Source organism: Lepisma saccharinum, chromosome 17 (genome assembly GCF_977018435.1).
Source record: "Lepisma saccharinum chromosome 17, izLepSacc3.1, whole genome shotgun sequence".
Taxonomy (NCBI): Eukaryota; Metazoa; Arthropoda; class Insecta; order Zygentoma; family Lepismatidae; genus Lepisma; species Lepisma saccharinum.
In genome coordinates, this window is record NC_139245.1 from 47402434 (window position 1) to 47416135 (window position 13702).

The following is a 13702-nucleotide window of genomic DNA, read 5'->3' on the forward strand; positions in this document are numbered from 1 at the left end:
AAGGATACTTCTTATGTTGCTATTATTAAACAGTGCACTTTTCTGTGCTTCACTGACATCTAAAAGGCACAATCGATGATTGCGGCAATACTGCAGGACCAGGATCCTCCAGGCTGTCAACTGATTCCTTCTTGTTTCAAGATGTGGTTGAATTCTGGAAAGATATTTCAGAAAATATTTTATTGTATGATTAGGAAAAGTGCTTCTGGAAAATTCATTATACTGCTCACATCTACAGTTAAGACATTCATTCTTGATCAGATTCAACAAATACACTTGATCAACAAATACACTATCTATTTAAATATGTAGTCTTACTTCCGTATATTATGTGACTTTTACAAAACTTTGGAAGGGAGTGAAAGCATCATAGTTGGGGGTTTATTCAGAATTTCCTTTCTTTTCCTGGCCAAAGTTCCTTTTGTTTTATTGTGATTTCATCATGCTACAAATGCAATTTTAACATGGTTCGATTTCGATTTACTTCTGCGGAGTTTTAGAGATTTTTCCAATATATGCTTTCCCAGTAAAGTTAGGCAGGCCAGGTTTGGTTCTCTTAACTTAAAATAAAGTCCCAAAAAGCATTTTACTAAGGTTCCGATTTACTTTTTCATTAATTCCCACTAGTCTACGATACTTACAGTCATTTGTCAATCTAAGTATTGGTAACAACTCGTTTGAAATGGAGTAAGCATTCCATACACACCAAGTCATGCACATATAAAATTGTAGCAAATTCTTACATTGTATGAAAAGATCAGCATATAATACTGAAATGGACAATGTTGTGTGCAGCATTTTGGAGTAATTTCTCTCTGGAGCTCTTAACGTTTTACGTATTAGTATCTACTTTGTTACAGATCCACCACCGCATTTGAAACCCGGGGATGGGGGCAGTGGCAGTAGTTTCAGTCACAGTGAAGCCTGTAGTACACATATTTTTCGAGGGTTCAGAAATCTTGGCGGTAGTAGTAGTGGTAACGTTATTGTCTTGTAATCAAGGGGTCCCAGATTTGATACCCAATGGAGGTATAATGTACGGTGGTTTGGACCACACATTAAAACTGTAGGTGCAGTCCCGATTAGTCTATCTGTGCATAAAGTGGACTTGAAACAATCATTCAAATTCAGTCTAACTTTGTTAATAAACAATTATATTCAATACTTTATTTGAGAATCAAAATTAATTTGGGTGGGTCAGCACAGTGAGGCATTGTACATTCTGTATCTTATATTTATTTGATATTATTATTGAACTCAACAGGTTGGGGGCGCAAGCTAACTTTACAATAATAAGAACAAATTTGATACAATAATTGAAATAAAAATGCCTTGACAGTCACGAATTTTAAATAGGCAACGGTCTAAAATATATCTAAAATTACAAGGAGAAAGGTGGTCAGGGTTTACTCAGCACACACATGAAAAAAACACAGGGAGTACACAACTCCGTAGAGAATTTTATTAGCTACTAGGGCCAGGCACCGGAGCCTTGTTAGCCTGGAAGGATGCACTTTCAGGATAGTCCTATACTACTTGGGAAAAAAAGTTGACTTTTGAGTGTGTCTTCCCAGATACAAACAAAAGATATGCCATTTATAAATATAAAGTTTTCACGTAAAACAAATAATACTAATTTCATTGAAAAGACTTAAGATGAAAATGGAATAATAATTCTGAATGTATTATCATAAATCCTTACGTAAAAAAAGGAGGAAATTCATATTGCCAAGGCCATGTACCGGAGACAGCTGTATTTGTTTCCGCCATATCGGAAATTCTTGGAGCACAGATTAAATTACTTGTATTATCCTCCAGCGGGGAAGCATATCGGCCGGACAGTTTTACATCCGTAGCGTCAAATCTCCATCTGTCTCCTCATTTCTCTTGAGTAATCTGTGATTAAAATTTTGTTTTCGTTTCGTGAACTCATCAATGCACAGATAGGGAATTTTCATCTAGTTAATTTAGGATAATAACGTAGATTATAATGTATTTCTGATATTCGGTCGTAGATCACTACAAAGTAAGTACCCAGGATTGCTTTTTCTTTTCTTCCAAAAATTATTCAATTCATGGACATTTAAATTGTCAACAATACATTTTTCTGGCACCTACACAAAATATCGTTCCGTAAAAGTTACATTTTTAATACATTATAATTACGCAGATATAAACCCACTGAGAATCAGAACGAAGGTAACGGTTCCGTATGTTTATTTTTTTGCAAGTTTTGTAGCAGTATTAATAAGTGCTGTAGAATACTGGTACTGAAAGTTCGAAGCTTGGAGAAACTTATTAGCACAGTCAAAGGCTTCCTTAAGTATTACTTACCAAAAAATGATTTGAAACGTAGCTTACGCGAGCATCCGCACTTTACAGAGAGTAGCCGTTCTTCGCATGCGGTCTTCCGAGTCTCGCGGTTCTGGCAGATCTTCACGTGAGGCTCGACGGGGTATTTCGTGCTTGATACCAGATATTACATGATCAGATGTTGGAAGGATTTAGGGACGTTACCTTAATTCTAAGAACTTGATAAATCTGTCCAACCTAACAATGAAAGCATATATTGATCTTTTAGTAATGCTAAGAGCCCTAAACCTGACCTGCCTAACCTAACAACGAAACATTTACGGACGTAATATCTCGCACCCCACGCCTGTGAAGTAAATGGCAGTAGCAGTCCATATCTAAGACGACAGTAAACAAATGGCTATTTGCAAACATATAGGAGTATACGGAAGTGGAAATTCATTATCCAGAAAACATGCAGTAAGTAATCATTAAGAGACTGTGAAGTAAGTGTTAACAGACATCAATAGAAATCGAACCCTGTAAAAAATGCCTGTGTACCACTATTAATTTTGAATAAAACAAGCCGGACTTGGGCTGAAACAGCCAATTGAAAATTGTCCACTAATCAGACTACAGGTAACAGTATGGTATAGGGAAAACACATTTCACTCGTTCATTTTGTCATTTTTTACATTCGTACTTACCTATTATGCATTGCGAAACATTGTTTAAGGTGGGATTTCGCTTTTTTCACGAAAATAGCTTCAATTTTCCACATATCGAGTAATTATTGTTCGTTCCTCTCACACACAATATGCCGGAGAAATCTTGACTAGTGTTGTCGATGAGCATTGGGTTTGCAGTGTTGCAACCTTCTTCACCAAAAAATAACTACTTTCGTGTGACTCATTTTGTATTTTTTTCCAGGTTCGAAAACCCCACGAACCATGCACGGATAGCCCCACGAATCATGCACATGTAGCCCCACACACCATTCATGGATAGCCCCACGAACCATGCACGTGTAGCCCCACACACCATTCACGGATAGCCCCACAAACCATGCACGTGTAGCCCCTCACACCATTCACGGATAGCCCCACAAACCAATCATGAATACACAAACCATTCTAATAGCCCCACAAACCATTCATAAATAGCCCCACGAACCATGCATGTAAGGTTAGGTTAGGTTCTGTGAGGTTAGGCAAACATAGTTAAAATTGTCATGTTCTGGCAAAACAATGGTGAGTTTGGAAACACTGACCGGGGGTTACGTCATTGAACACACGGAACATTTGGTTCACGTAGTCGAACGTAATGGAGGCAAGAGCTTTTGTGCATCGGAGAGACATTAATGTCGAAAGATACATGATTTACCGGCTGAATAAGTTGAACGAAGTAAGAAAACATTTCCATGAGCTTTCAAAAGTCTACAGAAACTCAGTTCCGTAATTAGTTTCTCCTGTAAATTTGAAGAAATGTGTTTTCCCTATACCATACTGTTATCCAGACTACATATGTTCCAATTTGTTTTTGCATTTTATTGGAGTAAATTTACATACCAAGCAAGGGAAAACAATATGATGCTAACAGTGTAGTATAGGGGTAACGGATTTCGGTAAGAATTTACAATGTAGAGAAAGTCTCCAATTTTGTTAATTTTCGGTATACTAACTAATTTTGGCCTCCTAATCACGAATCTGTTGTAAAAATGCGGGGGTCACGTCTGGAAATTGTACATTTTGATGAAACATTGTTCATTAGCCTCAAAAAAAAATCCACGGGTAGCCCCACAAACCATTGACGTTAGCCCCAAAAGCCATCCACAGGTAGCCCCAAAAACCATCCACAGGTAGCCCCACAAACCATTGACATTAGCCCCAAAACCCATCCATGGGTAGCCACACGAACCATTCACACGAGGTTAGGTTAGGCCTGTTAGGTTAGGTTCCATTAGCTCTCATTTCACCCCTAAATTCATCAAAAAAATAGGGTTCGTACTAGAATTGAACATCATAAATCATTTTCTTGTAAAACAACGGTGTGGTTTGAAACAATGACATTTTCGTTCATAAAACTACGCATATACACCTATATATAAAAAAAATTCAATCTACTTTTTTTCAAATTTCCAGACGTGACCCCCGGTTTTTTACAACAGATTCGTCATTTGGAGGCCAAAATTAGTTAGTATACCAAAAATTAACAAAATTGGTGACTTTCTCTATATTGTAAATTCGCTCCCGGATTTCTTCAATTTTACAGGAGAAACTACTTACGAAAATCACTTTCTGTATCATTGTGGAAGTTCGTCAAAGTGTTTTGTCTTACCGAAAACTGTTTTTGTGCGAGAAACATTTTTCTATGAAAATATGCTTGCCTAACCTAACCTTACCGGAAATGGTTTGTGGGGCTATGTATGAATTGTTTTTGGGGCTATGTATAGTTTTACGAACTAAATTTTAACTATGCTTGCCTAACATAACCCTACCGAAAATGGTTTGTGGGCCTGGAAATGGTTTGTGGGGCTATGTATGAATGGTTTTTGGGGCTATGCGTCAATTTTTTGTGGGGCTACGTATAGTTTTACGAACTAAATTTTAACTATGCTTGCCTAACCTAACCTTACCGGAAATGGTTTGTGGGGCTATGTGTCATCGAGCAACGTGGGTATTTTTTGGTAAAGTATGTTGGAAACACTGCATAGCGACTACGGTAGTCAATCTGTACACGCCATATTGTATCTTACGCAACTCAAAGGAGGACATGAAAGAAGTACTCGTAATGTGAAAATTTGTCGTAAATATCGTGAGAAGAGCCTATTCACACCTTCTAGATTGTTCCGCAATGCAGAATAGGTAACTAGGAACGTTTAAAGTAACAAAATAAACGAGTCAGAGGTGTTACCCCTATACTACACTAGTAATAATATGATTTTTCTCTTAATCTGCTTGAAAGTTTCTCAGTCAGTTTGATTTCAAAATATAAAAGCCTCAGAGTGGACTATTTGATTCATCAAATGGAGCATGATAGCACCAAGTGGCCCAACTTCTGATTAATAGATTCTGATCTTTGTCTGTTCTACATCATATGAATTTGCTACATCCATATATGGCAGCAGCAGTACATATCCCAGATGACAGGAAATAAGTGGTTACTGGCAAAGGAATACACAGTGTAGTATATAGCTAGAAGAGAAAAAGGTATAATTACAGAATACCAGGAGTATCTCAGTTTGCTTTCCAATTTGGTATACTCACTAATTTTGACCTCAAAATCACGAATATGCAGTTAAAAATTGGCGGTCACGTCTAGAAAATGTAAAATACCGTGCATACATTACCACTATTACCGCTATGATTGTCGATACTAATTGTGGCATGTTTGATGATGTGAACAAGTGAAGTTCACTATCCGTTCCATGGAGCGTTGCTTTACATGTGACAATATGGCATCTTCAGTAAATGTGGAAAACATACTTGCTGCACGAACCATTCACGTAAGGTTAGGTTAAGTTAGGCAAGCATAGTTAAAATTCAGTGTATTCATAAACATAGTTTTTGAAAGCTAATCATTGCAAAAAAATATTGTTTCCTTCATAAATCACCGGTGTTTACTTCGTTCACGGATCCCCTTATTTCTACTTATTTCGCATTTTCTAGACGTGACCGCCAGTTTTTAACTGCAGATTCGTGATTAGGATGCCAAAATTAGTGAGCTTGCCAAATTTGAAAGCAATCGGAGATACTCCTGGTATTCTGTAATTGCTCCGAGAAAAATTATTCTCCACAAAACACACAGTAAGAAAGGTCTGGCAATTATGTGTGTACAGACATTAATAGAAATCGAACTATGTATAAAAAAGCATGTCTACAATGATTAGTTCATATTTAGACAACCAGAACTTAGGCCTTTTACTACTTTGGGTGCTAGTTTTCTTGCCAATTGAGTTCGAAGTTGAGTGGGCAATAGTTTCCATCCTAAATGATTGCCCACTCAATTTGGACTTGTTATCACAAGAAAATTAACACCCAGAGGTAAATTCCCCTGCAGTCTAGTTCATCAAAATATGACATTAGCCACTTTGGATCCAAGCCACAGATATTGTTTTTCTCTCAGTAGAAATTTCTTTATTTACAGACATGTACAATTAAAATCTGCTTATTTTACAAATGTCTAGTTGTGTGTTTTTATGTGAAATATAATTCCCTTACTAAAATGTTTTCCTTAGTTCTTCCCCACCTTATTTTTATTTGTGTACATTTTAACACAATTTCAGCCCTAAATATTTGAGAATAAGAACTTCTGCAATTCTTTATTTGGAACATAGACTTTGTACACAATACTGATTCATATAACTTCAAATCAACTTATACACATTCACACTTATTTGAAAAGAAATGTTTTTCTCACCCTCTTGCAAAGTTTGCAGAGTTGATCATACAGAAGTCAGACCATTTCATCTAACAAATCAAGCAAGCACTAATCCAGATTAAATGATTTCATTGGTATTGATATTCTTTTTGTCATTCAGTCATGTTATTTTTTATGAATGCTCTAAAGTTAACCCTAGTTTTTATGTATAAATAGTTGTATTTATTTTTTCCAGGTATGATCACATTAGCAGGCAAATTAAGAAAACAGCCAGATGTACAGGGAGGTGCATCAACTCCTGATCCAGGGAAGCGTATTTCTGTACGAGACAAACTATTAGTCAAAGAGGTGAGTTAAATTGTCCTGGGACACCAGTCCCTCCACTCCTTCCTTCATAGTTTTGGGAAATTCTTATTTTCTCATAATATGTTTTTAAACTGCCAATACACAAAAATATACATGTCTTATGTTGTAATTTTTATGTAATTGCATATGAATTATATATATTTTCTTTAAATGCATGTAGACTGTAATGAAATACCATTTTACTGAGTGTTTTCAAAGTCTGTGATTTTGATGAAAGTTGGTACATTCAGTCCTTCAGTTTTTTTCTCTAACTTATCTGGTTTTAGTTTTACGGACTTCCAAACTTTCAGTGAATTCCTTTTCCTTACATTTTCGAAGCCTTCACTGTGAGCTGCACTTCCTCTTTAGCAAATCGTTCAAACTTTTTGAACTTCCACAATGTTAAATTATAAGGATTTCCAAAAATATAAATCTCCTTGTATATACATTTAGTAAATTAATAAGATATTATTAACTAGGTGGATTACTAGTGTGTTAAGTGTGCCCCACTTAAGTAAAAACATGCAATTTCTTAGTACTTTTGCCACTTTTGTTAGTTAAAACTGTTTGTATGCTAATTTAAATAGCGAAAGAAAACAACAAAAATAACTACCAGTACCAAACCAAGCAATCCTAACTTGACTACGTAAAATTATAGCTGCTGTTGTGGAATGTCGTTTTGGGTGCTATATTCACTTGCGTCGAGCTGTTCTGCTTCACGGTAATGTAACACACTAAGGTAACAGATGAACTTTACTTCACAATGACATATTTTCGTGAACTAAATACCGGGTGGCATGGAGCCGACTGACACATTTGATATGTTCCTAGATGATGAAAGAAAGGAAGGAGAATAAGGAAAACCATATGTAATGGTACATTGAAGTATGCAACTTTATTACTAACAACTTACAAGTTCATTTTTTAAAAATTACATCAGACGGGTGGCCTCTTTTGGCATCAATGCAAATTAATCATGGTAGTGCAGCATGTAACTCTTGCTTCCTTGTCTGTGTCATAAAGTTTTTGAACAACGTGGAGTTTGTATGGGTGAAATTTGATATCTTTTAGCATTAAAGATAAACTTTTCCTACTCACGCCTAAAATCCGAGACTGCTGGCGTGCCGAGCATTGTGGACTACGTTCAAATGCTTCCCTCACACTCTGCAAGTTCTCGGGCGTACGCACTGTTGTTGGAGCTCCATATTTCACATCCAATACACTGCCAGTTACTTCAAATTTCTTCACCCAAGCCAATATGGTATTCCGAGACGGTATGTTATCATGTTGGTTAACAATGAATTGTTTCTGAACAATCACTGCACTTTAACCACTGACTTCGTTTCGCAATAACTACGAACGCAGAAAACGCGATGATCAACGGTCTATTATGACTGTTGTTGTGTTCTTATGAAATGACGTCCTATCCTCTTCTCATCCCCCCTGCAATCCACTTCAAACTATCGCGCATGCGTAATATATTCAACTTTCAAATGTGTCAGTCGGCTCCGCGCCACCCTGTATAAGTGAAAACATTCATAAACAACGAAATCTTTATTCTTACTTAGTCGCGTCCTCTTCTACCTGCCGGTGTCGAGGGGTTACAGAGAGTTCTCCAGACGTTTCTGTCCATCGCCTTTTCCTGTGCCTCTTTCCATCTTATGCTTCGTTTCTCCAAAATCTCTTTGACACTCATATTCCATGTCTTTCTTGGTCTTCCTTTTGGTCTTGTTCCTTGTGGACGTGCTTCCCATATCTGCTTTGGCAGTCTCGTCTTACTCATTCTGCTCAAATGGCCGAACCATCTGAGTTGATTACGTTCAACTGTTTCTTGTAGTGGCTGAGCATTTAAAGATTGCCGGATGGTTTGATTCCTTATCCGATCTTTCCTGGTTTTCCCACTTATTCTTCGAAGGTACCTCATTTCCATTGTTTGTACACTTTGCAGGTGTTTTCCAGTCATTGTCCAATTTTCACTGCTATATGTAAGTGTTGGTATATAAATTGTTTTATATACAGTGAATTTTGTTTGGGTAGATATTTCTTTTTTGCCTATAAATCCTCGGTTTATCATTTGATATAGCTTTCCTGTCTTCATCATTCTATCTTTTATTTCTTCCTCTTCTTTTCCTTGACTGTTTATAATTACTCCAAGATACTTGAAATTTGTCACTTGTTCTAAAGGTTTGTTATTCAGTTTTATCTTATGGTTTGTCTTTTCTCTGCTAATTATCATTGTTTTAGTTTTCTCCGTATTTATTTCCATATTCTTTTTCTTTAATTCTTCATTAAGAATATTTAGGTTATATTGTAAACTAGCCTGTGTGTTAGCTATTAGTATAATATCATCAGCGTATATGAGCTCTGTTAGTTTAATTGATTTCATATTCCAGTATCCTACATGAAATTGTTTCATTTTTATATGGCATTCCTTTATTACTTCATCTAATAGGATTATAAATAGATATGGTGATAGTATATCTCCCTGTTTAACTCCTGTTGTTATTTCAAATTCCTCTGACTGGTGGTTTCTCGTCCTCACGTAGCATCTGCATCCTTTGTACCAACTTTGGATTGCTTTTATTAGGTTTTTATCCACTCCTTTCTTCTCTAAAGATTTCCATATCTCATTCCAAGGAACTCTATCAAAAGCCTTTTGTAGATCTATAAAACATACATGTGCCTTTTTATTGTATTCTATTGTCTTGTCTGTTATTTGTTTGAGGGTGAAAATATGGTCTTGTACACTTCTTGCTGGTCTAAAGCCTGCTTGACTTTCTTCCAATTGCTCTTCGACATATTTTCTGAGTCTGTTCTCCAGGATTCTTGAATATATCTTCCCTGGCACACTGAGCAATGAGATTCCCCGATGGTTTCTGCATTCTCTATTATCCCCTTTCTTGAAGATTGGGATTATTACTGATATCTCCCATTCCTTCGGTACAGTTTTCTTTACCCATATAGCATTCAATAGGTTCAAAAACAGTTGCTCTCCAGCATTTCCCATGTATTTAAGCATTTCTGGTGGTAAACCATCATGTCCACTAGCCTTACCTAACTTCATTTTCTTTAATGCTGCTTTTAATTCTTCTACTTTCATATCATTTATTTCCTCTTCTTCATCCTCCATTTCTGTATCTTCTGTTCTTTCGTTTCCTGTTTGAACCTCCGTCCTGTTAGTTTGTGTTTCATCCTTCAGCAATTCTTCGAAGTATTCCTTCCATCTTTGCATGATTTCTTCTGGTTTTGTTCTTAGTTTACCATCTTTTCCTTTTATGTATTTTAATGGGCCTTCTTTATCTTTTCTCATGGTCTTTAAAACTTTGTAGAATAGTTTTTGATTTTCTCGGCTGTTCTCTTCCATACTTTCCCCAAATTTTCTCCATGAATTCTTTTTAGCCTCTAACACTTTCTTTTTGACTATATCCCTTTGCCTCCTATACTCTTCGAAGCTTTCTAAATCATTAATTGATAGGTACTTTTTCCACAGTATTTTCTTGTGCGTGACTTCTTCTTTCAGCTCATCTGTCCACCAAGCCGTTCTTTTCATTTTGTTTCTAATGTATGTTGTCCCGCAGCTTTCCTCTGCAGACTGTATCAAAATCTTCTTAAATTCATCCCACAATTTATCTACATCTCTTTCTTCCTTTTCATGTTTCTCTTGTATCTTTGCTTCTATTAGTTGCTGATATTTTTCTTTAACTTTTGTATCTTTTAATTTATATGCCTTTATTCTCATTTTATTTTGTTTTTCCTGTCTTCTTTTTCCTTTAGTTTTTAGTAATCTACTTCTTTGTACTACTCTTTCCATTATTAATAGTTTATGGTCACTCCCAATTTCCACCCCTCTTTTGACTCTGGCATCTCTTATCTTTCTCATCGTATTTCTCTCTACTATGAAATAGTCAATTATAGATTTTTCCCTTCTTGTTGGTTCTTCCCTAGTGTATTTATGGATTTCTTTATGTGGGAATTTAGTATTTACCACTACCATGTCATTTGTTACACATAATTCTAATATTCGTGTACCATTATCATTTAATGTCTCTTCTCCATGTTGTCGTATTACCTGTCTCCATTCTTCAGTATTGTTTCCTACTCTTCCATTTAGATCTCCTACTATCAGTACTTCTTCCTTTCTTTCATCTATGATTTTCTGTAGTGAATCATAGAACATGTTTTTATTCTCTACCGTATCATCTTCATTTGGACCATAAACTATTATCATTGCTATATTTTCTTCTTCTTCTTTAATGTTAACAATCATTATTCTCTCACTTATGAATTCCCAATCTATTATATTGTTTTTCTTTTCTTCGTGGATCAGAAGTGCCACCCCTCCTCTAGCTCTTTCCATTCTCGGTACTCCACTATATATCAGTACTTATCCGTCATCTAACTCAATTTCTCCATTTCCTTTTTTCTTGGTTTCAGTTAGGGCTAAATATTTTACTTTGGTGTTCTTCATTTCTTTTACTATTTCAACTTCTTTTCCATTAAGGCCTCTGATGTTCCAAGTTCCAAAAGTCATATACCTTAGTCCTCGCCAATTATCTTTCCTGTAGATCCGTCCGGCCAACTCTCTGTCTTTTCTTTTAATCATCTTTATTTAAGAAGTGTAGGTGATTGGCCTGCAGCTTCCTAGCATAGTGAAGGGGCTGCCTTCTTATTGCTGCTATGCCAGCAATGGGGTTTGGTGGTTTCTCCCCTTTCTTTTGTGGGCTCTATGCTCCAACCTCCACTTCCTTGGAGGACCTGGGATTTTCTGATAGGGGTTTACTCCCCTTAGAAGGATCGGCTTCTCTATGCCTAAGAGTTCCTTCCACCCTTTGGTTTTCTGTTGGGGTGACCTTCCCCTAGCCTTTGGAGATCCCTCTCCTCCCTGCAAGGCAGCAGGGGCAGTGCTTATTTAATGGCGGCACTTTCTCGCCATGTCGTAGTGCTGTTATGGGGCTTTTCTGGGATTTTAATGAGGATGATCTTGCCATAATCCTTCCTCCCCAGACCTCAACAGCACTACCGCCTCGGTCCGGGACTGCTTATTTGGTATTTCCTTATTCGCAGCTAACCACCATATCTGATGGCCGTTCGCTATCCGCCACCTGCGACCCGCCCAGTAGCTGAGGCTCACCCTGGGGAAATCTTTATTCACCTCTCAAAAATATTTCACTTTCTCAAGGTAGTACAGAGAGCAAAGGGTACCAATTTTCTTTGTAAGAAAAGGGTACAACTTCAAAATAATATTTTTCAAATTAACCTAAAGATGTCATCTGAATAATCCAGCAATAAAATTAATGTATTTTTTCCTTCCTTCTGAAAAAAATATGCTTACTATGAAATTTCATGAAGTGGACTGCCAGATTACTATCTTTATAAAATTATAATAAATCTGTCCTAAAAAGAAATCACTGAAGTGCACTTGTAGAACTCAACATTTTACATTACATACTTTTGTTCTTAGTAATTTTTTGATAGACAGTATCTGCATGTAGTTATTTGCATTAAATAAAACTAATAATAAAAATATGTAGCAAGAAACATTTGAGAATGTTGTGTTGTTTTGTAGTAGAAATTGGTGTATCTGGATCAGGGGGGTGACAGACCTGAAAAACTGGGAAAATTCAGGGAATTTAGAGGTAAAAAAAAGTCAGGGAATTTTTCTTGACTGACTAAGATGTCATCATGAAGTGCTACATGGGAACAGGAAATCTTGTCAAGTCTCGGAATCAGCTTTTAGGCCTCTTGTATACACAACACAACCATGGTGTCAGAAACCAGTGATGGTGGTGGGGAAGGGGAGACAGAAATTCCCAGAGAGGTAGAAAAAAATTGATAAGCCTGTAAATATTACATGGAAAACATTCAATTATCATTTTTTTCTTGTGTGTATGGGAGTAGTAAGGGGACAGAGCTGTCAAGAGATGGAGGGGATGGGGCAGGGGAGGAGGAGCGCACCAGCACTGTGCCCCTGTCCGATAGTTGTCCGACATTCTGAGGGAGCATGGATACAAATAAGGATGTTATGCAACCCTAAAATTTGTTGAATGTCGTGGTACAGCATTTGTCAGACAAACATTTAGGCTGCATTGATGCATGCAATTTTTTTGTTGCGGATATTGCTGTCCGACATGTCAAACTTCAACAAAATGTTTCACTACAGCATATGACAAAAATCACGTGCATGACACTCTTATGGAATTATTTTTTGTTGAATGTCTTCAGACTGTGACATCTGACAAAAATCGCATGCATAAACAGAGCCTTCTACGGTCATGGACACTTCTGGGTTGTAACAATTTCATTGACTTTTATGGGATATTTACAACCCAGAAGTGTTCGTGACTGTACATCCGAGTTTCATCATTTCATTGAACAAACTTTTTATGCATGTCAGACATAGCAGTTCGACATTTGTTCCCTGTTCCACAGATTGTCCAGCCAATTCAATAATTTAACAAACAAAAAAATATGCATTTTTGAAAATCAGGCATGTTTTAGAAGGCTGTTGTGTAAAAATATGCAAGTGACATTATCACATGTCATATTTTTTTATGTTATTATTTTTCGTGTTATTTTCTGTTGTTAGTACAAGGCCTCCCTGATGACGCAGTGGCGACCTCTGTGGAGGAGTGGTTAGCATAGCAAGCTGCAATGCCAGAGGTCCCGGGTAGGACTTGGATGTTTG

General features: G+C 36.8%; 2 protein-coding genes across 4 annotated transcripts in view; one reads left to right on the forward strand and one right to left on the reverse strand.

The window, feature by feature from the left end:
- Window positions 1–1821, reverse strand: part of Vps25 (vacuolar protein sorting 25) — a 51748-nt gene extending 49927 nt beyond the window's left edge. Inside the window, exons 1-2 of the mRNA XM_083139420.1 lie at window positions 1703–1821; window positions 9–154 (exon numbers count right to left, since the gene is read on the reverse strand). Of these exons, the coding sequence (XP_082995546.1) occupies window positions 9–154; window positions 1703–1770 (214 nt within the window). The 5' untranslated portion in view covers window positions 1771–1821. The remainder of the gene's footprint in view (window positions 1–8; window positions 155–1702) is intronic.
- A 39-nt stretch (window positions 1822–1860) lies between these two features.
- The window catches only part of LOC146001727 (NEDD8-conjugating enzyme UBE2F-like), a 63014-nt gene continuing 51172 nt past the window's right edge, over window positions 1861–13702 (forward strand). For 2 of the 3 annotated variants that reach the window (XM_083139417.1, XM_083139418.1), the window contains exons 1-2: window positions 1874–2026; window positions 6908–7020. In XM_083139417.1, coding sequence (XP_082995543.1) covers window positions 6910–7020 — 111 coding nt within the window. In that variant the 5' untranslated portion in view covers window positions 1874–2026; window positions 6908–6909. Of the gene's footprint in view, window positions 2027–6907; window positions 7021–13702 lie in introns of all 3 variants that reach the window. The other variant, XM_083139416.1, reaches the window with a different exon arrangement.